General features: G+C 44.8%; 1 protein-coding gene across 2 annotated transcripts in view; it reads left to right on the forward strand.

The window, feature by feature from the left end:
• LOC138761507 (breakpoint cluster region protein) overlaps positions 1-27,172 on the forward strand; it is a 294,540-nt gene that overhangs the window by 154,191 nt on the left and 113,177 nt on the right. For both annotated transcript variants that reach the window (XR_011356352.1, XM_069933745.1), the window contains exons 10-12: positions 3,158-3,317; positions 19,312-19,431; positions 20,624-20,699. Coding sequence is in view for 1 of the 2 variants with exons in the window: in XM_069933745.1 (XP_069789846.1) it covers positions 3,158-3,317; positions 19,312-19,431; positions 20,624-20,699 (356 nt within the window). In the remaining variant the exon portion in view is untranslated. The remainder of the gene's footprint in view (positions 1-3,157; positions 3,318-19,311; positions 19,432-20,623; positions 20,700-27,172) is intronic.

A 27,172-nucleotide genomic window follows, 5' to 3' on the forward strand; every position in this document is an offset into this window, starting at 1 on the left:
CCAGGTCACCACTACTAGCACCTCACTTGTTCCTATGTCCCTACTCCTCTCCCCTACTACCATCCCCACTTCCCCCTCACCTCCCCACTCCCCCCTCACTTCCCCATCCTCAATCCCAATACCCCTTCCCATCCCACACCCCCTCACCTCCCCATCCCACACACCCCTCCTCCCTATCCCCACCCCCTCACCTCCCCATCCCCATCCTCTCACCTCCCCATCTCCAGCCCCTCACCTCCCCATCCCACACCCCCTCACTTCCCCACCTTCACCCCTTCACCTCCCCACTCCCCTCACCTCCCCAGTCCCAATAACCCTCTCTATCCCCATAACCCCTCACCTCCCCACTCCCACCTCCCCATCCTCAGTCCCAATAACCCTCTCTATCCCCATACCCCCTCACCTCCACATCTCTACCCCCTCACCTCCCCAACTCTACCCCCCTCACCTCCCCACCTCCACATCACCACCTCCCCCACCTCCACCTCCCCTCTCACCTCCCCACCTCCACCTCCCCCCTCACCTCCCCACCTCCACCCCCTCACCTTCCCACCTCCACCCCCTCACCTCCCCACCTCACCCCCTCACCTCACCCCCTCACCTCACCCCCTCACCTCACCCCCTCACCTCACCCCCTCACCTCACCCCCTCACCTCCTCAATCTTGTCACCTCCCCATCCCCCATACCTCCCCAACCCCAACCCTTTCTCCTCCCCATCCCCACTCTCCCTCACCTCCCCAACCATTCCCCGTCACCTCCCCATCCTATTTCCCATTTTCCCATCCCCACCCCCTCACCACCCCATCCCCACCCCCCTCATCTCCCCATCTCCACTCCCTGTCACCTCCCCATCATCTTCCCATCCCCACCCCCTCTCTACCCCATCCCCACCCCCTCTCTACCCCATCCCCACTACCACATCCCCAGTCCTATTACCAATCCTCATACTCCCCTCACCTCCACATCTCCACCCCCTCACCTCCCCCTCACTTCCCCATTCTCAGTCCCAATACCCCTCCCCATCCCACACCCATTTACCTCCCCATCCCACCTCCCCTTCTCCACTCCCCTCACCTCCCTATCCCCACTCCCCCTCATCTCCCCACCCCGTCACCTGGCCATTGCCAAACTTAAATCTCTTCCCCCTCACCATCTGCCCTATTCCCATTCCTGCCTAAAAATTTAAAGCATGTGAAGTAATTTTTGAGTGAGTGCAGGGTCCTAAAATGTAGTGGGATCTGGATGGCCTCTAGCATTTTTCACAAAAGATCAATGTGTAGATTGCCAGTGTAATTGAACTGGCCTTAGTGAGAATATATCTGGAGTACTGAGGAGTGGGAAATAAATAGCTGGCAAGTAATGAGAAATTAAATCAGGTGGAAGCTGTTCTTAAACCCATCCCTGTCACCCATCATTCTCCAGATTACACTAATCCCATGATGATACTTTTTCTTCTGCCTTCTTTCCCATCAACTGTCCAGGTTCTACGCAGAGTGATAATTTACAATAGCCTATTAATTTACCAGCCTGCTTTGTGGAAAAAAGCAGAGCACCTGGAGGGAGACCTATGTGGTCACAAATTCTGGGCAGGCCACTGTAGAGCTCACTGCTAAGTCCAAGTCACTGTTCTGCCAAGTTGTTCCGAGTAAGTGTCCCAGAGTTTAAAAGAGGTAGAGGTGACTTGATTGAAATATACTAGACCCTGAGGGGTGTTGACATGATGGATTGTGGAGAGGATGTTTGCTCTGATGTGATGATCTTGAAAGTCACTGTTCAAAAATAGGGGTTGCATTTAGCACAGAGAAATGAAAGCTCCTTCTCTGATAGGCCATTAGTCGTTGAAACTGTCCCTCAAAGGGTGGTGGAAGCGGGGGTTGATAGATTCTTTGCAAACATGGTGATGAAAGACTACTACAGATGGACAGGAATGTGGAATATATAATCTTGAATGGCATCCACTGACCTTTTCCGGACCCTTTAACTTCTATTTCTATGTGCTCTCGATCATTCTACTCCTGCGACTATTTCTGATCATCTGTTCCCATATCACCACTCCAGTTTATTTGCTCCTATGTCCTCTCTCCCTGAATATCCTTACTTACAAATATATTGCTTCATCATCTGCACGTCAAAACCATCACACTTCCTATCCAATAGCATTCCTTGCTAGATGGATTGCAGTGATTCAAGAGCATTTAGAGTTAAACAGCATTCCCTGCTACACCTGGAATGTGCTATGAGAGGAGATGATAGCGACAGATACCCGTACAGCATTTGAAGGACATTTAGATAGGTACATGGACAAGAAAGGTTGAGATGGACAATCACCAAGTGCAGGCAAATGGTACTGGCTGACGTAGGCACCCTGGTTAACATGGACAATGGGCCAAAGAGCCTATTTTCATGTGTATACTCCATGTCCTAAATCCATAAAAAATTAAACTAAAATTCCATTAAAAAACTTTATAAGACTCTAAGACATAGTCAAGTTTGTCATCTGATTGTACAAATACAACTGAACAAAACAGCGTTCTCTGGTTTTTGGTGCAAAACACGCAGACACACAACCAGACAGGACACACATACAGCAAATAATACATATGCAGGAAAGAAAGAAATATTGTTCTGTACGAATGAGTCTCAGATGGTTAGTGTGAGCAGTTCCTTTGGTCGTTCAGCATTCTCATTGCCTGTGAGAAGAAGCTGTTCCTCATCCTGTGGTGCTAGTTCTGATCCTCCTGTATCTTCTATGACCAAAGCAGCTGAAAGATGTTGTGTGCGGGGTGGAAGAGGTCCTCGAGTTTACACACCCTCTGCAGGCCAGACATAGGAATGGAAATAGGCAATTCAGCCATTGAGTCTGCCTGATGATTTTACTATCCTTTAAGAGCCAGGGAAGCCCAGGATCGAAAACATTCAAGTGTACATCCAGGAGTTTGGATCTTGCTGCTCTGTTTCCAAGATCTGATGACAATCTGCCCATTTGAAAGTACCAATTCAACCTGATAGTCTGCAGGCTGGTGATAATGGCACCATGGCAGTGCAGTTGAATGGCACTGATTCCAAACAGGATAAGTATTGAGAACAAATGTGCAAAATCCCTCCATGTTTTCATTCTCAGCCTCTCTGATAAGAATGCTTTTCTTTCTGTCTTAGGAAGAGCCAGCAGTATGATTGTAAATGGTACATTCCTCTCGCCGATCTGAGCTTTCAAAATCTTGATGAATCAGACTCTCCAACTATAGTACAGGATGAAGAATTGGACACCATGAAAATAAAGATCTCTCATATCAAGAACGAAATTCAAAGAGAAAAGGTAATTTGAAAAGAATATAAACTTGCTCTCTCCTCTTTCCTTTCTCTCTCCCTCTCTCTCTCTCTCTCTCTCTCTCTCTCTCTCTCTCTCGCTCTCGTTCTTTTAACTCTTTGGTCCAATATACATTCCTATGCAAGATCTGAATTAATGGCTTTGTTTATGTCGGTACTGGAAAAATACTTCATTTGTGAATCCGACAGAGCCAAGTTTCTTCACATTCTGCATTCTGGAGTCCAAGGAGACCTTGCCAGCAGCTGTTGAATATAAATGAATATCAAAATATGAGAAACATATGCCAATTTGGAGTAATGTTAAAAGGCCAAGAATGGGAACCATATATAACAAATTCAGGAATACTTTCTTGACCGGTATTTTTTACCCAATGAGGTTTGCTGCATTTGATTCATAAGCCAGTAGAGTTCTCAGAGAACCCCCATTACCATATCAAAGTGTTCAGATTAGAAATAAATCATAAGACCATGTCGTAGGAACAGAATTAGGCGATTCCACCCATCAACTCTACACTGCCATTTGAATCATGGCTGAACTGCCTAATCCTATCATAATTAGCCTTTTCCTGATTAAACACATTCCCATTTTGTCTTCTATCCTTGTCTATAGCTGTGCTAATGGTCAGGGAGTTGTGGTCACCATCTCCTAAATGCTCACATACCAAGATGTCTGCTACCTGACCAGATCCATTATCCAATACTAGATCCAGTATGGCCACTCCTTTAGTCACACTGTCCACATACTGTCTCCACTCTTTTACCCTCACTTCTCCCATCCTTACAAATCAAGAACCTATCAACCTCTGCTTTAAGTATATCCAATGACATGGCTTCCACAGCTGTTTGTGGCAACGAATTCCATAGGATCACTGCCCTCATCTTGGTTTTAAAGGGATTCCTCTTGATTCTGAGGCTGTGTCCACTCGTCCCATTACAGAAACTTGGATGACACAAGGACAGGATGGCTGCTTGTTGATCTTGGACTTAGATGTTTCAAAAGGGATAGGGATGAGGGGAAAAGAGTGAGGAGTAGCATTACTAATAAGAGTGGTATCACAGTGATAGAAAGAGAGGATGTTGAGGAGGGATCATCTGAGTCATTGTGGGTAGAAGTCACAAACAGGAAGGGAGTGATCACTCTAATGGGAGTAATCTGTGAGTCTCCAAATAGCTACCAGGACCCTGAGGAGCAGATAAGTAGGCAGATTTATGAAAGGTGCAAAAATAACAAGGCTGTTATCATGGAAGACTTCAGCTTCTACAATATTAATGGGCACCTCCTTAGTGCAAAAGAGTTAGATGAGACTGAATTTGATTGGTGTGTCCAGGAGGGATTCCTGACATAGCACGTGAACAGGATGACTAAAGGAATGGCCTTACTGGATCTAGTACTGAGTAATGTACCTTGTCAGGTGGCAGACATCTCGTTATGTGAGCATTTTGAAGCCAGTGACCACAACTCCCTCTCCAGCTACAGACAAGGATAGAAGACACAATGGGAAAGTGTTTAATTGGGGAAAGGCTAATTATGAAAGGATTAATCAAGAACTTGGGAGAGTAAGTGGGAGACAGATGAATCAAGGAAATGCACAGCAGAAATGTGGAGGATATTTAGGGGCACTTGCATTGGGTTCTGGATAGGTGTGTCCCACTGAGAAAGGGAAAGAATGGTAGGGTAAAAGACCATTGGTTAACAAGTCTGTCAAGAGAAAGGAGGAAGTATATATAAGGTTTCGGATCCAAAAACAGGCAGGGATCATGAGACGTCAGGGAACCAGGAAGGACACCACAAGAAAGCCTTGGCAAGTTAGATGAAGATAAACCTGCAGGTATTATATTGCATAAAGAACAGGAGAGTAGCTAGGGTGAGGATAGGACCACTCTGGGATAAACAAGAGGTTAATGTGCCTGGAGGTGGGGGAGATAAGGGAGGTCCTTAATGAATTGTGTTTACCAGGGGGAGGACCTTGGTGAATGTGAGGTGTAAAACAACAAAATAGATACTATAAGTCCAGGTGAGATACATTCCAGATTTCTGCAGCGGGGGAAGAGATTGCTGGGGTGTTGAAGATGATCTTTGCGGCCTCCCTGACCACAGGAGAGGTACTGGAGTATTAGAGGATGACAAATGTAGTTTCCTTGTTTAGAGGTAATAGGGAAAATCCTGGGAATTGTAACTAGTGAGTCTTAGGTCAGAGGTGGGCAACCTATTGCAGAGGATTCTTGCAACATTATTACAGGTGCAAAATTGCTATCAATTTTTTTTTAATTAGTGCAAAAGAAGAAAAAGTGAGGTGGTGTCTGGGGTTCATTGTCCATTCAGAAACCTGATGGCAGAGGGGAAGGAGCTGTTTCTGGTACATCCTATCTGAAGCTTAATCTGCAGATAAAAGACTGTAGTCAACTAGCTTAAATTGATCAAATCCAGTGAAGTGACTCTTGAAAAATTATCTTAATAAATCTTTCAGTTCAAAGTTAATTTAACAAGGTATGTGAACAAATGCTGATCCTCTGAAGAATTTGGAATTGAACTTCATTGCTTCCATTAGAACATTTAAAGGTTGCGGCTAGGTCCTGAAACTATGGATTTTTAAAAATTCCTTTATACCATTCACATAGATTATATGAAATGAATTGTGTATACTTGATGGATAGAAAGTAGTGGTGAACAAGAAGAGAACAGATGCTGGAAAACTGGAACCAGCTCTCATTCTTACTGCTCCCAATGAACGGTTTTGGCCCAAAACATCGACTGTCTATTGCTTTCCGTGGATGCTGCCTGACATACTGAGTTCCTCCACCATTTTGAGTGTGGTTCTGGAAAGGAAGTTATGCACTGAGTCTGTGTTGTGCTCTGTCGAAAGTGTGGAGAGCCCTGCCTACACTGATGTGTGGGTGTCTGACCTTTCTGAAAGGTTAATGGCCCAGAGAACAAGGCAAACAAATTTCTTGACCATGCATACAGAAACACAGGTGCAAACTTGATTTGTTATCCACAGATCACCCTTCCCCAACATTGACTGGGAATGCCGAAGTGTTAAGGGATTGGATGAGCTGGGAAAGAGCTGAAGATGAAACCACAGACACTTGGTATCTGAAGAGACTCCCTCTTGCTTCTCTTTCTCCTATTGTTAGGAACAACGGGCAATGCTAATGGCAACTCTTTGTTCGCCTTACGGGGGCAGGGGGATGGGAACCAGAGTAACAGGACTGATGAAGGGGGAAAACAGCAGCATAGAACATTACAGCACAGAAACAGGCTACTTCTGCCCTTCTAGTCTATGCCAAACCAATTATTGCTTTATCCCACTGACCTGCACCCAGTCCATAGCCCTCCATGCCTCTCCCATCCATATTCCAGTCCAAATTCTTCTTAAATGTTAAAATTAAGCCCGTATATTTTATTACTTATGGCAGCGCTGCTGGAGCCCAGTCAACTGTCGTCAGCTCCGCACAGGCTTTGAACTACCCATAAAAGGAGCTGAAGGTAATTTTATTTAAAATCCCATGACTGCGGGATCTACTCCCAAGATGGCAGCGCCTATGATCGGCAGCAGGCACAAGGGATTGTAGACTCCAGGGGAATGGAGGACTGGCACAGGCACCAGAGAAGAGGGAGACCATCCCCCATCTGAGAAGGAGAAGCAGAGGAGACAGACGACCCATGAGGCGGTGACCATGGCAGCGGACCAGTGAGAGCCCCTGCGGCTGAAAGACCAAAGCATGCAGTGGACTGCCAATGACTCGACGCAAAGGACCCATGGAGGCATTGGGATGCTGGAGACTGCTGTTGGGAGATTCGCGCCAGGCTGTGGGCCTCTGGAGACTGGCACGAAACTGGCTGAAGGGGTACCAGGTATCAGAACAGGGATGTGAGGGGGTGTTGAAGGCGCTAAAGGGTTAGTGAGCATGCTGGAGGTTCAGATCTGGAGCTCCAGTTGCCAATGGTTTGGACTGGACTCTGTGTGGCTGAGGAGGCTGCAGGAGTGCTGAAGGGGAATCCATGGATACTCGGTGACTTCGGAGGGACGCTCTTTTGCTTCTCCTTCAGGCAATATCTGCCAATGGTGAATCTGTCTGCCTTAAAGCCGGCAAAAGCAATTTCATGTAATATGGCCTGTTATACTATAATGACAATAAATTAAATCTTGAAACTTGAAGCATTCACCACTTCAGCTGGTAGTTCATTCCACACTGCCACCATTCTCTATGTGAAGTGTTCCCCCTAATTTTTCCCCTTTCACCCTTAACCTATGTCCTCTGGTTTGGATCTCACCTTCCCTCAGTGGAAAAAGCCCATCTATTTTTACTCTGTCTATCCTCCTCATAATTTTAAATACTTTTATTAAATTTCCCCTCATTCTTCTGTGCTTCAGGAATAAAGTCCTAACCTGTTTAACCTTCACTGTGATTCAATTCCTGAAGTCTGGGCAATATCTGAGAAAATCTTCTCTGCACTCTATCTTATTGATATTTTTCCTGTAGTTAGGTGATCCAAACTGCACACAATACTCCAAATTTGGTCTCACCAATGTCTTAACAGCTTTTACCATAATACCCCAATTCCTATACTCAAACTTGACAACCTGCGGCAATTTTTTGAAGAGATCATTAGTTGGATCCTATTCTGGTTGGCTACCAGTGATGTTTCGCAGGGATCAGTGTTGTAGCCACTTCTTTTTACTTTGTCTCTAAATGATTTGGATTATGGAATTGATAGCTTAGTGGCTAAATTTGCAGATGATATCAAAATAGGTGGTAGGGCAGGCGGTGCTGAGGATACCAAAAGGTTGCAGAGAGAATTGGGTAGATTAGAATGGGCAAAGAGATGGCTGATGAAATACATTGTTGGGAAGTGTATGGTCATGCACCTCATGTAGAGGCATTCATTTCTAGAGGAATAGCATACAAGAACAGGGATGTAATGTTGAGACTCCATTGGGCACTGGAGAGATCTCACTTGGTGTACTCTGTACAGTTTTGGGTGCCTTATTTGAAAAAAGACATGCTGGCATTGGAGAGGGTTCAGAGAAGATTTATGAGAATGATACGAAGAATGAAAGGGTTAACATATGAGGACCATTTGTCGGCTCTTGGACTGTACTCGTTGGAGTACAGAAGGATGAGAGGGGACCTCATAGAGCCATTTTGAAGGCTGCAAGGCCTTAACAGAGTAGATTTGGCAAAGTTGTTTCCCATGGTAGGAGAATCTTGGATAAAATGGCACAACTTCAGATGAAAGGACATCAATTTAAAACAGATGTGGAAAATTTCTTTCGCGAGAGAGTCGAAAGTTTGTGGAACTTGTTGCCACATGTGTCTGTGGAAAGGAGGTAACTGCAGAGGTTGACAGGTATTTGATTAGTCTTCATCGAGGGTTACAGGGAGAAGGGCTGAGTGGGAGGACAGATCAGCTCATGATAAAATGGCAGAGCAGATTCGAATGGGTTGATTGGCCTACTTATGCTCTGTTATCTTGTGAGATCAAAGTTGTATATCATGCACATTACATTTTTAATGTATTATTATTACTTGACAATAAAAAGATTATTTTTTGAACTTCTGAACTTTGTTAGCGTGTCCAGGAGAACTTTCTACAGAAATATGTGGCAAAGCATACCAATGAAGGGGCAGTATTGGACCTTGTACTGATGAGTGAAGCTGGTCAAGTAACTGACGTATCATTGGGGGAACACTTTTTATTAGCTTTAAGATAGTTATAGAAAAGAATAACACTGGTCCTCGCGAGAATTTTAAATTGGGGCAGAAAGCATTACTGCCCAGTGGGAGGCATTTAGGAGTGTGAAAAGGAAGGTCTGGAATGAACATTTTCCTTGTTGGATAAAGATGAGGTAAAGGAACCCCGGTGAACAAGGCACAGTTCAGGAGGTTTACATCAGATAGAGGCAAACAGGTTCAAAGGAATTAAACAGGAAAGTCTGAAGAAGCTGGGGTTGGGTGCAATGCACAAACAGGCTGGAGGAACTCATCAGGTCAAGTGGCATCAATAAAGAGTAAAGGAGAACAAATGTTTCAGGCCTGGGCCCTTCATCAGGTATAATCAAAAACTGGCAGGTGCCTGAATAAAAAAGTAAGGGGAGAAGGAGGGGCACAGGATACCAGGTAAGAAGTCACAGATGCATACAGATGGGAGGGTAGAAAAGAAAAACCTGAGAAGTGATGGGATAGGAGAAGGAGGGAAGGGGCTGGGGAGTTGGATGAGAGGAAGATAGGGAATGAGAAAGGTTTGGAGGAGGGGCCTGTGGAAGTTGGAGAAATTGATATTGAGCCCGCTGGTTGGAAAATGACAAGATGGAATAGAAAGTGTTGTTCCTCCAATTTCTGGGAGCCCTCAGTTGGGCAGTGCATGAGGTCATGGTCAGGCATGACGGTGTGACAGTGGAGTGTGGAATTAAAATGGTTGGCCACTGGGAGATCTCTGCTGTTGCAGTAGAGAAGTGAAGGATTTCAATGTTGTGATCTCCCAGTCTGCATCCAGTGTCTCTGAAGGCTACATCAAGAGCACCGGATGCAGTAGATGACTTTAGCAGACTCACAAGTGAAGTATTGCTTCACATGTAAGGACTAAATAGGGCCCCGAATGGAAGTGAGGGAGTGGGGGTCTGATGGTGGAATCACATTATAGGTGGTAGAAATTGCAGAAGATAATATATTGCCTTTCCAATATTTTATCCTCCACAATTTCTGCCTCCAACATATTGGAATGAAATAATAAGTCCCCTGAAGGATCAGGAGTGGAGTCTATGTGAATAGGGCCCTGAATGGCAGTGAGGGAGGGTGGCTCTGATGGTGGAATCACATTATAGGTGGTGGAAATTGCAGAAGATAATATATTGCCTTTCCAATATTTTATCCTCCACAATTTCTGCCTCCAACATATTGGAATAAAATGATAGGTCCCCTGAAGGATCAGGAGTGGAGTCTATGTGTTGAGCCAGAGGAGATGGGAAAGATCTTGTTAATATTTTATGAACATGTTGTGGAGCAGAATAGGGAGGTGGGGGAGATTGCTAAAGATAGCCTTGAGCATGTTTGAATCAGTAGTGAAGAGGTGTTAGCAATCTTAGATTGTATCAAGGTGGATAAATTTCTAGATTCCAGAACATAGTGGGAAGGCCCTGTTGGGGCCTTGACAGACATTTTTAACTCATTGCTGAAGTCAGAAATTCAAGAGGAATGGAAGGTGACAAATGTGGTGGTGTTACTTTTAAAACAAAATGGTGATGCTGCTGTAATGGCAGCACTGCCTCTGGTGCAGACAAAAATGTTGCACAGTGAAGAAACTTACCTGGGTTTGCCATGGATTTGAGCAGATGAGGAACTGGGCTAAGGAATTGTTCTTCAAAGGGTGGCACAGTTAGTGTAGCGGTTAGTGGCATGCAATTACAGCACCAGCGTCTGGGGTTTGAATCGAGTGCTGTCAGTTTGTACATTCTCCCCATGCCTGCGTAGATTTCCACTGGGTACTCTGGTTTTCTCCCACCGTTCAAAGCATATTGGGATGTAGGTCAAGTGGGTGTAATTGGGCGGCACGGGCTCGTGAGCCAAAATTGCCTGTCACTGTGCTGTATGTCTAAATTAAAGGTGGCAGCACAGGTAGATTAATTAGGAGAGTGTTTGGGATGTCTTCCTTCCTTCACTGGTCGTGCCATTGAATACAAGTGTTGGGACTCGTGTTGAAGTTGTACAAAACTTTGGTGGTGCCACACTTGGAATACTATGGGCTGTTTTGGTAAGAAGGATATTATAAAGTTGGAAAGGGAACAGAAGAGGTTTACAAATTGTTGCCAGGGTCACCGACTTTGAGTTATTATTGTGAAGGACTGGAAAATCTAGGTCGATTTTCCTTAGAGCACAGGAGGTTGAGAGGGGATCTTACTGCTATAAAATCATGAGGTGAAGAGTTACAGTCTGTATTCTAGAGTGGGAGATTCTAAGAATAGGGTGGGATGTGGAAGGGACGTGATGGGGCATTTCTTCACTCCAAAGGTGATGGGCACATGGAACAAGCTGCCAGACAAAGTGGTGAAGGCAAGTATATTGGTTTCCTGAAAGAAACACTTCTTATTTTAATATAACAGTCTATTAATATGTCTGACATAGTTGCATTCATTATGTTTATTACTAGATGGAGTTACTATAAGTAACTATTAATGTAGATATGCACATTTTATTACTTAATTTTTTTTTCCCTCTCCTCGTAGTATGCATTTGCTTGTATACAATTGACTCACTATGTAATCATCATTTATTATGTATGCTTATTATGTTAAACTCAATAAAAATATATTAAAAAGAAAGAAACACGGATAACTCCATGGATGGGAGGGTCTTGGAGGGGTCTGGGCCTAATGTGAGCAAGTAGGACAAAAACAAGAGGGCACCTTGTTCAGCACAGACAAGCTGGGCATGTGGATTTCTCTCTGTGCTGTGGGATTCTATGACTGTCATAAAATGTTAGGGTGTAGTTAGACTGCACATTGACCCTTGTTAAAAGTCGGCTGATGAATCACATTATCCACAAAGGGACTAGTCTCAAAGAAGATCTGGGTCTATATCAGGTGCTCCTGTCAGGAGTTAACAGGAATGCCTGTCTCAGGACATGTATGCAGTCTCTGAATGCCTGTGCCACTGGAAGCCCACAATGCAGTTAAGTGCCTAAGCCTGCTCTGCTGTTCCTTTGAGCTGATGGTAGTTAACCATCAAAAGGAGTGTCAGCTCCAGGCATACTGGAAGCCATGTCCTTTGCAGCAAAGTGCTTGAAGATGGAAGGAAGAGTTAGTGCTGAGTGTGGAGTTCACTGTGTGTGTGGGGAATGGTTGTGCTGCAGTTCAGTTATCAACACAGAGTTATGATTGGCCCTTCAGCAAAGCTGGTAAATGTTGAACACAGCCTCTTGTTATTAAGAACATGGTGGTTGAAAAATCTCACTGGAGTTAGATTTGAAACATTGTACTCCTGTTGTTTTTTGAGATTTTTCCTGAGATGGCCAGTTGTTCTGAACAAAAAAATAATTGCCCAAGTATGATGTTAGCAATTAATGTTAGCAATTGGTGCTAACATTCCAGGACTGTGCACAAATCTTTTTTCAACTGTGCACACCCTGTTTTCCTTGCATTGAGGAGCTGCCACCTTCCTGACCAAGGTGAATAATCCATTAGTTCCTCTCTTGCAGGACCTCCACTTAAGTTATTTGGTTCGCCAAATAATTAACTTTTGCAGTGAAAGGAAAGGTGAAACATTTGTTTTATATTAAACGTTGAACTTAAAATGCATTTCATTTTAGACGAAGTAAAAGCCAAATATGAAGTTAAATGAAACTGATTGCAACAATTTATAATTTGACAAGTCAAATTAAGCAGTTTTCCTGGTGGGGAACTGAAATGACAAGATGGCTGCCCTGGAGAAATGAATGCAAGGCACAGGTGAGGGTGGCACCTGCAACTAGTGATGAGCATAGAAGTCCTGACAATCCCAAAGGATCAGGACTTTTAAACTCTTCAGAAATGTACAAAACAACATGTTGTGTGGCTATGCTGCAGCCCAGATGGCGTGACTCACTGTGGCTCTAGATCCATGCCAACACAAGCAGTAGCTCCTGGAACATTGATGTGTATTGCTTGAAGGGCTGTAGTGAACTCCAGTGAGACACTACCTACAGGAGAGAATCTTGTTTAAACTGGAGACTGACCCATGGTTGCTCACTGAGAGCAGAGTTCTTGTGGAATCAACCAGAAGTCATTCCACAGAGCCTGGATACTTCTGTTCTGTCAGCCCCTTTATTTTTCATTTGTTACTTCCAGAACAGAAGTGTCCAGGGTCTATGCAATCACACCATGACATTTTTGATGTGGACTTCTATTTATCTTATGCATTTGGCCTTGCATTTTATGCCGACCATTTCATCATGTGCCCACACAATTCTTTACCTGTGCTTTCTTCAGTAGTCTTCCATGATTTCCCTTCTGTGTGAGTCATCATTCCATATCTCCTATGCAGTACAGTTCTCTGATTTCTGCTGCTCCTCTGAAATGCCAGCAACTAATCTGATGCCCAGAGGGATGCTTTGTACTCTTACTCCTTCACTTCTTAGTAGCAGCCTTCTCTGTTCCCCACCATCTCTTGATAAGGGAGTGGCACGCTAATGTTGCTCCAGTGATCAGGTTTGATCCTAACCCTGAGTACTGTGTGTCCAGTTCACATGTTCTAACTATGCAGGAGAATCAAATGGAGCAAGTGGGAATTGGTGAGAGAATAGGTTACGGGGCGGGGTGGGGTGGGGCGATGATTGATAAAATTGCTCTGAAACCCTGCTTAGTGGCCCTGTTCCATGTGATAGAAGATAGTATCCTTCAAAGGTGGATTCTGTTCTCTCTGTGGTAAGCCTGCCACCATACCAAAACCATAGCTTTGGGTACTGCCTGTCCTGCTGGAGGGACTCCAGCAACTCAGTAGATCAGGTAGCATCCATCAAGAGAAATGGTCAGTCAGCACTTCATGTCAGACCCTTTCTTGAGACACCCAAGCATGACTAGTACATAAACATGCTTGATGCATGTTGACTAGGTTGCTCAGTTCTCCATGGGCCCTACCATTCATTGGGTATGTCCTGCTCTTAGGAGTACTCCTAAAGAGCATCACCTCATACTTCTGAGGATGAAAAAGGATCTGCCTTTGCTCTGCCTATCTTTACCAACTGCTCAGCATCATTCTATAGCTTTCACTATTCTCCTCATTATTAATGATACTATCAATTTTCAAGCTACCTCATCTTACCTCCTCCATTCATATGCAATCATTACTGTGTATACCAAATAGTGAGGGTCCCAGTACTGATATAGCACTGGTCAAAGGCTTCTAATCAAAGGCTTCTAATCACAATAAGAAACCTTGCACTATCACTCTGTCTCCTATTCCCCAGCCAACTCTGAATCCAATTATTTGCCTTCCTGGATAAGGGTACATTAATTGCCCACCAGTTATCTGGCAGCTCACCTGTAGCCAGCAAAGATGTTTGTCAGAGCTCCAGTTATCTTCTCGCCTGCCTTCTCAAGCTGACTTGGGTACATCTCATCTAGTCTAAGAGTTTTATCCATCTTTATAATCACAAGGACACCCAGCTGTTCCTTCAGAATGATATCTTCACCGCACCTCTAGCTGAATTCTCCAGCTATACTATCCTTGCCTGTAAATACAGAGAAGTACTCATTGGGCTTTCTGCCAACATCTTCAGGCTGCCATTTGGTCCATATTCAACTTTTCCGAGTTACTTTCTTGTCTTCGATATACACAGATCGCTTTGGAATGTTCCATAAGCATGTCTGACGGTGATATTTCATGCTCCAAGTTCACCCTCATCATTTATTTTTAAAGTACTCCATTACACTTCCTGCAAAAGACCCTCTGATTTTCAATTTGGCCATATATTTTCTTTTCTTTATTCATCAGTCCTGTGATATCTCATGTTAACCAACCAGGTGTCTACTTTTGTGTATTGTTCTTGATGCCAAGTTCAAGTTTTTAATTTTACATAAACAATCAGGCAAAATAATGCTTCTCCAGACTTCAATGCATATAAGTTGTTCTCACGCCATTTGACAAACCGCCCATCCTCTTCTCAGTAAGCCGAATCATTGTTGCTGGCCAACTACTGTTGTATCATCCATAAACTTGATGATTCTGTTTGAACTGAATCTGGCCGTGCAGTCATGAGTCAGCTGAGTAGCGGGCTGAGCACATAGTCCTGAGGTACGCCAATGCTCATTGTGAAGGGATTTGGGGTTTTGCTGCCATCCCGGACAGACTGGTCCTTCTGTCAAGTCCAGAATCCAGTTGCAGAGAGTGTTGAGGACCCGCAAGGTCAATTTATCCACCAGCCTCGAAGTTATAATAGTGTTAAATACCGAGCGGAAGTCAATGAAGCATCATTTTCTAGGTGGGTCAGGATGGAGTGGAAGGTCAAACCTATTGCATCTTCTGTGGACTGGTTTGAAAGGTAGGCAAACTGGAACGAGTCCAATGTTGCTGGAAGGTGGGATTTGATGTGTTCCATTACCATGCACGTCATTATGGTAGGCGTTAGTGTCATTTAGTCTAGTTACCGTCGCTCTCTTGGATCTGTCCTGGAACCTCCATGTTGATGCCATCATGAAGGCCCGCCAGTAGCTATACTTTATGAGATGCATGAGGAGATTCAGTACGTCACCGAAGACTCACAAAAACACAATGGAGAGCATCGTACCCTCTGTCAATTATGATTTCCATCTCATAAATCCTACGACTCTGATTGTAATTTTATAAATGTTGTCAATCCTCAGAAAGAGACTCTTCAATCCACTCTTCAAAAAATAAACCCAAAATATTCTCTTAACTGAAATGAAATGTTCATTTCCGGCAATATCCTGGTGAATTTCCAAGCCAGCCTTTCTGATGCTATCGCATCCTTCTTTTCATTGTATCAGTAGGCCCTTTCATAAAACAAAAAAAATCCGAATGTAAAGGCGGAGATTCACGTCGGAAAACTTAGCTTTATGAATACTCCCCAACCGGCTCCAAGGTACTGACTCCAATCCCTCTCTGAGGAAGTGTCAGCAGCAGAGCGCTCCACCACACATCATGAATGTACTACCACTGCAAGTGGCTGACTAGGGGCGGGCTAATGACGTCGCAGTAACACCGTCAGCCCATGACCCATCTCAATTTTCTCTCTCCCACTCACTCACCCCTCTCCCTCCATGACTCCCTCAGGGGAGGGGCAGCCGGCAGGGGCCATCGGGGGCGGCCAGAATGTGCTGTGACACCCCCACTGGCTGCTCCGGCCTCTGGCACCTCACTGGGCCGCTTTGGCCTTTGGGGATGCTTGTTGGTGCCAACAGCTCAATATGCGGCAGAGCAATGGCAGTCTACCCTATCCATAATCCCTCACGCAGCTGGAACCGTTCTGTTCTGGAAAATGCAGAGGTTCCAGCTGCATGGGGGATTATGAGTAGCAAAGTTGTCCATTGCTCAATGCGTTTGTATGGAGTCATGGTACCAGTAGCCACGCCTCCTGAATGCTGCATTAATGCCTCAGCCACTTCCAGGCTGAAAGGGGACATCAGAGCTGGCTTTTCTGGGCTTGCTTGAAAAGGTAAGAATTTCCTTTTCATTCGGCTTTTAGCCAGCCTCCATGTGGAGGCCGACTATGAAAAGGCCCAGAGCCTTCTTGCAGTATGCCCGAGCTCACGAAGGCAAGTGACCCAAGTACCTTCTCCAATTTCTCTAGCTGTGCTGCCACCTGCACCATCACCCTCTTCCTCCTATTACCACGCCAATTTTGGATCCATGGCCCCCTCTGCCTGAGACACAAGGACAAAATTCCCCTTGCCCTACACTTCCTGGCTACCGCCAAGCTGACCTTCACGAACTGAATTTGGTATTTGGACAGTTTAAAACACACATTCATAATGTTCCCCAGAAGGTACAATTCTGGAACTTGTGGAAAATCCACCATTGTAATTTTTTTCAGAATGCCCCCCAGGTCCTCCCAGAAGGATCAAAGGTTCCAATCCCCGCACCACACCTCAAGCACACTTCTGAGATTTCTGGTTTGGATTTATGTGATTTTTGAGGTGTGAGGTATAGTTAATGCAGGAAATTGTATCACACCACCTGTTATGCTGTCCGGACACAGATCTGACTAGCATCACTCATGGATTGTTGTGCCCAAGTCCAACTCCCACCTTTCCCTCGACCTGTGTAAGCTCACCTTCACACTTTGGAATATAAAATACATCATGGTCATAAACATGCACATTCCCCCTTTGAATTAGAATTTTCATGTCACTGCACATGGGCAGGGTCATAGATGGTCCCAGTTTGTCCCTCAAAAAAGATCTTAGTTGGAGATAGCAGAAGAATTTTCTATTAGACAAATTGTATTTATTCTTCAATTGCTCGAATGACATGAGATGCCCTCACTTGTAACAATCCTCAATATACTTTTCTTGCATAGACCTCCCACTCTGTAGGCATTGTTCTGCAATCTGTGCGAACCAATGTATCCACCGTCTCAGTTTCTTCACATATCCCCTTTCCTCTTTTCCACCCTTCAATCTCTTTCTCTCCCAACCCTCTTTTTTCTCCTTCTCACTTGCTCATCTTCTTTCCTACCTGTTCATTTTACCTGATCCTTCCTTTCCGGTGGAATAATTCATATCATGAGTTGCAGCTTGGAAATTATTGTTGTTGCACCAAACATGGATTTTCAGTGGCATAAGGGCAGCAAACTACGTTCTGCCATTGAATTTCCAGGCATTTATCTGTGTGTCGCAATCTCTAAACAAGCCATTCTCAACTTCCCCTTGGCACTCTGCTCAAAGTTCATGGCCCCCCCTTCTCTATGAAGCACTGAAGTCTTGGGTTTCTTCTGTACTTCTCTCCTACTGACTCATAAAAAGCATTAAAAATATTTGATGATTTCAGTCTGTGGGCCCTCCTTAAAGGTGCTGTGGCCCCCAGGGGGAGGGGGGTGGCTATGGCTCCTGTTGAGATTGGCTGCTCAAAATCACAAAAGAAATTTTAAAAGAAACCCTTGTCAAATAATATTTAATGTTACTGTGGTGTCATGAGTTGTACATGTTATCATATCAGCATGTTTGTCTCTCCAATGTTATTTCGGATTCTCACTGGCAATACCAGCTTTGAGATTTGTAATATATTAATGCATCTTGAAAATTTCCATCACCGAGCTGCTATTATTTTTCCACTTTTTCTAATTGATTTTTTTTGTTTGTTTTTGACATAAAGTATTGCAATGCTTGGGATCCTGGGGCATGTTGGCCATGGAGTGTTTATTGATGTCCACTCTGGAACAACCAGGTTTTAGTTGTGTTGATACATGAATTGCGTACAACCTCGATTATCCAAAATGGTAGAGACCGGGCCTATTTTGGATAAACGCTATTTTCCAGAGAAGTGGTCTTTTTTAAAACAGCCCAGTAGCAACAGCAAATCATTTATAACCAGTGCTTAAACAACCACAAACAACAAGGGAAGGATTTTTAAAGCATGAAATAATGTTTAATTCTCACCAAAAATCCTGAACAAAAAACTCAAAATTCTACTCAGAGGTTTTTCCAAAATTCCAAACGTTTTTCAACCTGTGACGTCAGTTTAGCTCCAAAAAAATATCAGGCAACTGAGGATTTCTGATTGTAGTGCATATCCTCATTTATCCAAAACTTTTTGGAGGCGAACTGACATCATTTCGACTTTGAAATTTTTCAGATAAATGAAGATTTCTGATTTTTCTGAAATCCTCAATTATCCGAAAAATTTTTTGGAGCCAAACAGACGTAAAAATTTTGGATAACTGAGGATTTTGGATAATCCAATTTCAGATAATCGGAGTTGTTCTGTACTTATCTTAGTCCTTCAGGCTTCCATCTGCCCTCCATCCCCCTACCTCTGGCATTATTTATGCCTCTCTCTAATTCTTCTCACCTTAATTCTTCAGGGTTCTGTGCCACACCCCCTTACACACCTCCCATGCCCCATTCAAAATGTCAAGCTTGTTCCAAATTTCATCCTGATACCCAGTCAGCGAAACATCAACATTTAAAATGTCATTTTCCAATCTGCCACCATTTCTTTGATGTTTATGGACTCTATTGCCCATCCCTCCACCCGCCCCCGCTCCATCTCTTCTTTGGCTGAAAGTCCTTAGGCACAGCTGAAGTTTTCAATGACGTGGTCCTGAGCCTCCCACTGCCAAGCCCATCTTGTGCAGCGCCATATTTTGAAACCTTATTCTGTCTATGTGTTGTTGAGGGATGCACAAGTAATTGAGATGAAGTCGAGAATGGTCATGGAGGGATTCCATATTAAATGAATATCTGAAAATGACCACACACTGTTTTGTTATAAAGAGTTGGAGTTCCAAAAGTACTAACCTGATTTTTGTTCTTTGTTTTTGTTTACAGAGAGCAAACAAGGGCAGCAAAGCAATTGAACGGCTGAAAAAGAAACTATCAGAACAAGAATCATTGCTGTTGATTATGTCTCCAAACATGGCTTTCAAAGTACATAACAGACATGGCAAGGTGAATGGCTAACATCGTACTCTCTGTGTTGCTGTTATAGTAGGTGTGCAGTTAGTCTGGGAGTGGAATTTGGGTTTGTATGGTTCCTGGACCACCAGATAAGTCAGAAACTCAGCACGATAATGGCACAATTCATATCCACTCACCTTGCTTTAACTCACCAGTCTGATTTCTCAATTAAAAAATTTGAATATGATCAATTGGCTGAACATCTATTTTCTTGAAAGTGAACCCACAGCAGAAAAAAATTATATCTTTTGAACACCAAGCCTTGGGAAATGGACTAAACCAGTGCTTTTCAAACTGCCTCCCAAACTCAGATTCCACCTTAAGTAATCCCTGTGATGAGTAAGGGATTGCTTAAGGTGGGATGTGGGTGGGAAGGGAAAGTTGAGAACCACTGCTCCAGACTCAATTCTTACTAAAATATTTCACTTGAGAAAAATGGTCATTGGCCCATTTCCTCTGGAATTATGAAACCATGCACATAACGAGCCAATGAGGGATGATTAAAACAGGGGTTCTCAAACTTGTTCTTTCCATCCACATCCCACCTTAAGCAATTCCTTACTAATCACAGAGCACCCGATGGCAGAGGGATTGCTTAAAGTGGAATGTGAGTTTGGGGGTCAGTTTGTAAACCACTAGACTAGACAAACACATGAAACAAATATTCATTAAATAGCATGTTAATTCTCTCACTCTTTCTATTTTTCTCCCACATGAGACACATCTATTCTGTTTCCTAAATAATTTGAATGGTTGAATTGTCATACAATATACAGATACATTAAAAGACAATTCATTGAGTGTTAACACGCGAGAAGAGGGGGAAAAGTTAATAAATAGAAAGGAAAGGAAAGGAAAATAGTTAAATATTCACAGTTGGCTTGTGCAAAAACTATGCTATGTCAGACGTGCAGTTTTATGGTGGTCTTGGGGCAATGTTATAGTTAAGGTTGGGTGGAGGTTGTTGAAGTGCCTTGGAAGAAAAACGGTTCTTGAACCTAGAGATGGCAAACTTCAGGTTTCTCTACCTTTGCCTGAGAGTAGCAGTGAGAAGAGATTGTGATCTGGATAATGATTTAAGGTGTATGTTTGAATGAAGAGAAGGTTGCTGATAGACTTTGTTCATATGTGTCGAAATATTCTCTTGAAATTTCAATTTGGTAAAACTTCTCTATCTCTATAGAGCTATATATTCCTGATATCATCAGATTATGAAAGGGCTGAATGGAGAGAAATCATTCGAGAACAGCAAAAGAAATGTAAGTGATTTTATTTACTTTCTCCAAGTTCGAGTCAATGTGTCACAGAGTAACAGGCTTTTTATGCCTATCAAATCCATGTTGGTCATTAAATTTCTATGGACCTATATGAGCCCGTAGCCCACAAACAAAGGTGTTCCAAGTTTCAAGATTCCTTTATTGTCAAATAATAAAACCAATTTAGTATTACACAAAATTTGCTTCAGTCATCAGCAGAAATTGCCGAGTGCCTATTTACAATGAGCGAAAGAGAAACAAAAGAGACTCCCTCTCCCCCAGCCGGAGTATCTGAGTGTCTGCAGATTTGCCCTCCAGCACTTCTGCAGCCTCACAGAGTCCAGTTCAAACCATCTGACCCGAGCTCCAAATCTGATCAGAAAGCCTTCAGTACTCTTGCTATATTACATAAAGGCCATGCATTCATTTTTTTTTCTCTGTATAATTAAAGTGAACAGCTGAGAATAAATATGATCTTAAGTGCAAATTTGTAAAGTTAATTACAAATACAAAAGCAGTCTTGATCCATACTGCTTCATACACCCAGGATTTTGTGGTATGGAGGCAACTGTAAATATTCAAGGTATCATTGTGTTCTGTCATTGACTGTTTCTAACAAAAGTTGCCAGGCTCAACAGTATTTTGTTTACTTTTGTCATTGTAATCCATTTGCATAGCACTTAGGCAAAAAATTGTGACTCTATGTCTCTAAAATTGTTGGATGCATTATTTGCATTAATGTTAAAGTAGCCCCTCAGCTCAGAATAATTGCTTAGGGAGAGGAGAGCCCATCTATACCTATGCACACTCTCCCTTGCCTCATGTTTTGTCCTACTGTCTATCTATCCTTCCCTTCTCTTTATTCTTCCCATTTACCTTCTTTCTCTCTTTCCTCCTCTTTAATATCCATCTTCATCCCCACCCCATGCTCTCTCACACTCCCATGTCCTCTCCCTTTCTTTCCCTTGCCTATTACTGGCTTTCCCCCACACTTTATCTTACCGTTGGTGTATTTTCTTCATCCATTTCCGACCTTCTGTAACTCTTTCCCTGCACCTTCCTCTTCCCTCTCCTAATTCCTTCCTTTTGAAGTAAATTTCAAAGGAGATTTGGGTTTGCTTGAATGAATCATTTGATAAATGCCACTGAGACGTACTCTGCACAGGTGGTGTCAGGGAAGAATTTTAACTGCTTTCAGAATTGTTGAGCAAAGTGGGACCAGAATTCATTTTTAAATGTCCCGAGCCCGGGAGTGCTTTTTCTGTGTCAAGGGACAGCATCCCCGTGCCCACTGCGTGGCCAAAGACTCTGCATGCTCCAGCTGTGGGAAGAAGGGGCATTGGGCAAGGGTCTGCTGCGCGAAGGTAGGACTGGGGAAGTCCATGGCCGATAGCACTCCTGGATCTGATTCCAGCCCCAAGTCGTCTGCGCCAGACTCACCCGAGATTGCCTGCTGCACAACCCGTCGCTTATGGAAACAGCATGAAAAAGCCCGGCAGCCATCTTGCAGTGGCCCGATTTTGAATTTAGCATTGTCAGAGGAGGAAGGAGGGCGACTACCTCGTTGCGCCACTCGAGGGAAGAAAACGGCATCTCTGGCAACCTGGCATCACTGGTCCTCAACCAGAATAGACCTGATTGACACGAGGTCAGCACCATCTTACCTGCACAGGTCAACTCAGGACACTATGGTGGTAGATTCGCTTGTTATCAGGCCCACAGGAAAGTGGGGCCAGGTTTCTAATCAGTAACCAAGTTTGAATTTGTAAATGATGAATGAAAATAGGTCTGGTGTGAACAGACAAGGCCATAATTAGCTGCACAGCTGGGTGGGGGGGGTGGGGGGGGGGTGAAACTTCTGTTGTTCTTGCCTTAGGTTTCCTCTGTTTTTCTGCTAAAATACATTGTCTGCAAATCACAAATGGGATTATATGCAGAACACTTTGGATAAAGAGAGGGGGGAAAAAGGCAGAAAGATAATGTAAATACTTCTGATAATTAACAACTGAAGTAATTACATATTGTAGTTTCATTTGTTAATTTCTGGGTCTCAGCCACTGATTTGCATTTACTGATTTCTATCATATTAAAAGGATACATGCAGTTAATACCAGGCTTAACTTTCTGTCCAAACAAATATAAGGTACTGTTTTTGGAATGAGAATCCGTATAAATCTGTAGCATTTCTCAACATGTGGAAAATTTACGTACTAATAAATGCATGTGCATTCACAACTCTTTTTGAATTGGCAAATTTCATCTGTTCGATTTTCAAGAGGTCTGTTGTCACTGTCATTGTTCAGAAATGGAGAATGGGACTGAACAACAATATTATTGGAGTCTAGTGAACTGGGATTCACTAGAGATGTCCTGTACTGATGACTGGTCCCGGCTCCCGGCCCCTCCCCCCGGGGGCCTGTATATAAACCTGGTTTCCCACCTAAAACCTGAACCCCTCTGAAGCCTGTTCATGAACCTTGCTTGTGTTGTAAGCTAATAAAAGCGTTAGTTCTCCCTCAAGTCAAGTGTAAGCTTTTATCTACGGCACAGTTTTATTAGCTTACAAACAAAGATGGAGGCGTTACTCAAGCCCAGTATGCTGTTCATAGACCACCCCCCCCCCCCCCCCAAGTCCTCTGACATGGCTGAGGAGTTTGCTATTGGCTAGACTGCTTCCAGACCTACCTCAATGTGACCAGGGGCATCTTCCATGCAGACGAGCTCTGGAGGTCGGCACTTATCTCAAGGGTAGAGACGAAGGGGTATGCAGTCATCCGAGACTGTCCGACATACGAAGCCGCTGTCAAGGCGTGGAAGGCCCGCTACATGAAGGCCCTGAACGAGTTCCTAGCAAGACACTGGCTCACCCTATGCCACCAACATGCCAGAGAGTTAATTGACGACTAGCTGTTGGATCTGCGGACACTGGCTAAGAAGTGCAGGTATGAGGCTGCTTTGGGCTGCATCCAGGAAGATGAACAGATTTCGGACATCTTAGTCGCAGAGGTCCACTCGAGGCACGTGAAGAAGCAACTGCTCGAGCTGGGAAGGAAGGACCTCACTAGCCACGTTGAGCTGGCCAAATTGCTGGAACAGGCCAGTCTTGAGAATGACGACCTTGAGGCCAGCGAACTTGCGCTCTTGGGCGAGTACTTCCAAGTACCAGCTGCTCCCGCTACGGCGGCCTCCGCTCTAACGGAGGTTGCCGCTTCCTGAGGCCAGGAGTGCTTTTTCTGTGTCAAGGGACAGCATCCCCGTGCCCACTGCGTGGCCAAAGACTCTGCATGCTCCGGCTGTGGGAAGAAGGGGCATTGGGCAAGGGTCTGCTGCGCGAAGGTAGGACTGGGGAAGTCCATGGCCGATACCATTCCTGGATCTGATTCCAGCCCCAAGTCGTCTGCGCCAGACTCACCCGAGATTGCCTGCTGCACAACCTGCCGCTTATGGAAACAGCATGAAAAGGCCCGGCAGCCATCTTGCAGTGGCCCAATTTTGAATTTAGCGTCGTCAGAGGAGGAAGGAGGGTGACTATCTTGTTGCGCCACGAGGTCAGCACCATCTTACCTGCACGGGTCGACTCAGGACAGAGGGGGCCACTCGAGGGAAGAAAACGGCATCTCTGGCAACCTGGCATCACTGGTCCTCGACCAGAATAGACCTTGCCAGCTCAGCAACTCGATAGTGATGGTGGTGAAGGTAAATGGATGTTCAACCATATGCCTGATTGACACAGACTCCACAGAAAGTTTCATAGGCTTACGGACTGTGCAAAAATATAACTTAAAAATGTATCTGTCTAATTACAAATCTTCCTAGCGTCCTAGTCCCATGTGGTGCGTGTACACAAACATTGTATGGTTCATCTGACATTTGAAGGGATGGGGGGGGGGAGTTCGTAAATTTCGCATGTACATTTTAGATGAACTGTGTGCTGCAGTATTGTTGGGTCTGGGCTTCCAAGCGTGACCTTGGTTTTCTGGTCCTTTTCCCCCGGTAACGGTTCGGAACAGAGAGCCCTCAAAACCAGAATCCACTTGCAGCCTCTCCATGCTGACATCGACCCCCCGCCCCTGTTCCCAAACATGTCTGCCATCGCCACCAAGAACAAGATGTGCAGCTGGCAGACAGGGAGTTCATAAAGATGGAGACCCAGTGCCTGTTGGAGTAAGGGATCATCAAGCCCAGCACCAGCCCATGGAGAGAGCAAGTGGTGGTAGTAAAAGGGGAAAACAAGTTCAGGTTAGTGATTCACTATAGCCAAACCATTAACAGATACACACTCCTGGATGCATAAACCCCCTCCCTCGCATTTCGGACATGATGAACGATATCGCATACTATCAGGACTATTCGACCATCGACCTGAAAGCTGCCTATCACCAGCTGCCAGTCCATTCCAAGGACCGCCCATACACAGCATTTGAAGCTAACGGTCGACTCCCATCATTTCCAGAGGATTCCTTTCAGAATTACCAATGGGGTGTCTATTTTCCAGCAGCAGATGAACAGGATGATGAACGAGAATGGGTTGAAGGCTACCTTCCCTTTCCTCAACAATGTCACTATATGTGACCACACCATGGAAACCGTGATACCAATCTCCAGAGCTTTCTCCACACAGTGAGAGCCCTGAATCTCACCTAAAATTCTGACAAATGTGTATTCAGGACTACATAACTGGCTTTCCTTGGCTACATGGTGTAGAATGGCGTCATTGGCCCTGATCCTGATAGGATGCGCCCCCGTTAGAGCTTCCCCTCCCTGGCACCACAAAGGCCTGGGGTCTTTCTTATATTACGCCCAGTGGGTCCCTCGATACGCCAACAAAGTTCATCCCCTCTTAAAGGCCACCGCTTGCCCCCTTTCAGCTGAAGCCCAGATGGCTTTTAATTACTTCCGAAGCCACATTGCAAAAGCCGCCATGCATGCAGTGGACGAGAATGTACCTTTCCAAGTGGAAAATGATGCTTCGGACGTAGCCCTGGCTGCTACTCTCAATCAGGTGGGCAGACCGGTTGCCTTTTTCTCACGAATGCTTCAAGGCCATGAGCTCTGGAACCCTTCTGTGGAAAAGGAAGCTCAGGCCATTGTAGAAGCCGTAAGGCACTGGAGGCGCTACCTGGCTGGTAGAAGAATTAAGCTCCTCACGAACCAGCGGTCTGTCATATTCATGTTTAGCAACGTCAAAAGGGGCAAAATCAAGAATGACAAAATTACTAGGTGGAGGATCGAACTCTCCACCTACCGTTTTGACATCGCCTACTGACCAGGGGCCCTTAATTACCCTCCAGATGCCTTGTCCAGGTGATGCTGTGCCTCCGCACACTTCGGTCATTTGCGGACCATACACAATGAGCTCTGCAATCCAAGGGTCACCCGCATGCCAGGTCAAAAGCGCATCTGATTAAATCATACAGGCCCTTTGAATGGCTCAGCATCGATTTTAAGGGACCTCTCCCCTCCACGAACAGGATCATCTATTTTCTCTCAATCACTGAAGAGAACTGCTGCTTCCCGTTTGCCATCCCGTGCCCAGACACGTCTGTCTCATCCATTATGAAGCTGCGAGACTCTATTTTCACCCTGTTAGGGTATCCTGGCTATATTGATAGCGACTGGGACTCAGTCTTCATGAGCAACAAGCTGTGAAAATACCTGTTGGTGAGGGGCATTGCATCCAGCAGAACTACCAGTTACAACCCTGGGGGAATCTGTAGGTTGAAAAAGAGGACACCACAATCTGGAAGGCTGTCAAACTTGACCTGAAGCAACAAGGCCTTCGAGACTCTGGCAGGATGTCTTCTCCATCGCCCTCCACTCAATTTGGTCGCTATCTGCATTGTGACCAATGCTACTCCTCATGAGCTCATATTTACATTGATCAGAAGGTCGGCATCAGGGACTACACTCCCAGCCTGGCTCACTAGTCCTGGTCTGGTCCTTCTCAAGAAACACTTGGGGAGAAGCAAGTCCCACCCCCTGGTGGAAAGGGTGAAACTGCTCCATGCCAACCCCACATATGCCTCTATGGAGTACCCGGATGGCAGAGAGGACACCATCAGAGACCTGGCACCCACTGTGGTGCTCCCACAAGCTACCAAGTTTTTTTCTCCCCACACTCACTCAGGGCCTCAGGGAACCCGGTTCAGGAGGAGGGTGAACCCCCCTCTATCATCGAGCTAGAGCCCAGCCCACTACCCTTCCATCACAGGTGGGCCAGGAGACTCAAGAAGCCCAAGTCCCCTGGTGCTAAGGCACTCCACCAGGATCTCCAGACCCCAGGACCATCTGAATCTATAAATAGTATAGTAAATATTTCTCTTCTAAGTCTATTCCCAGCTTCTGATCCTTGTTCTCTTCATCCACAGACCCTTAATTCTGAAGGAAGGGGTGAATTTAGTGAAGTGCGATTCTCTAGCGGTGTCCTGCACTGATGACTGGTCCCACCTCCTGGCCCCTCCCCCCAGGGACCTGTA

The sequence above is a fragment of the Narcine bancroftii genome, chromosome 4 (assembly GCF_036971445.1).
Source record: "Narcine bancroftii isolate sNarBan1 chromosome 4, sNarBan1.hap1, whole genome shotgun sequence".
In the NCBI taxonomy this organism is placed as follows: Eukaryota; Metazoa; Chordata; class Chondrichthyes; order Torpediniformes; family Narcinidae; genus Narcine; species Narcine bancroftii.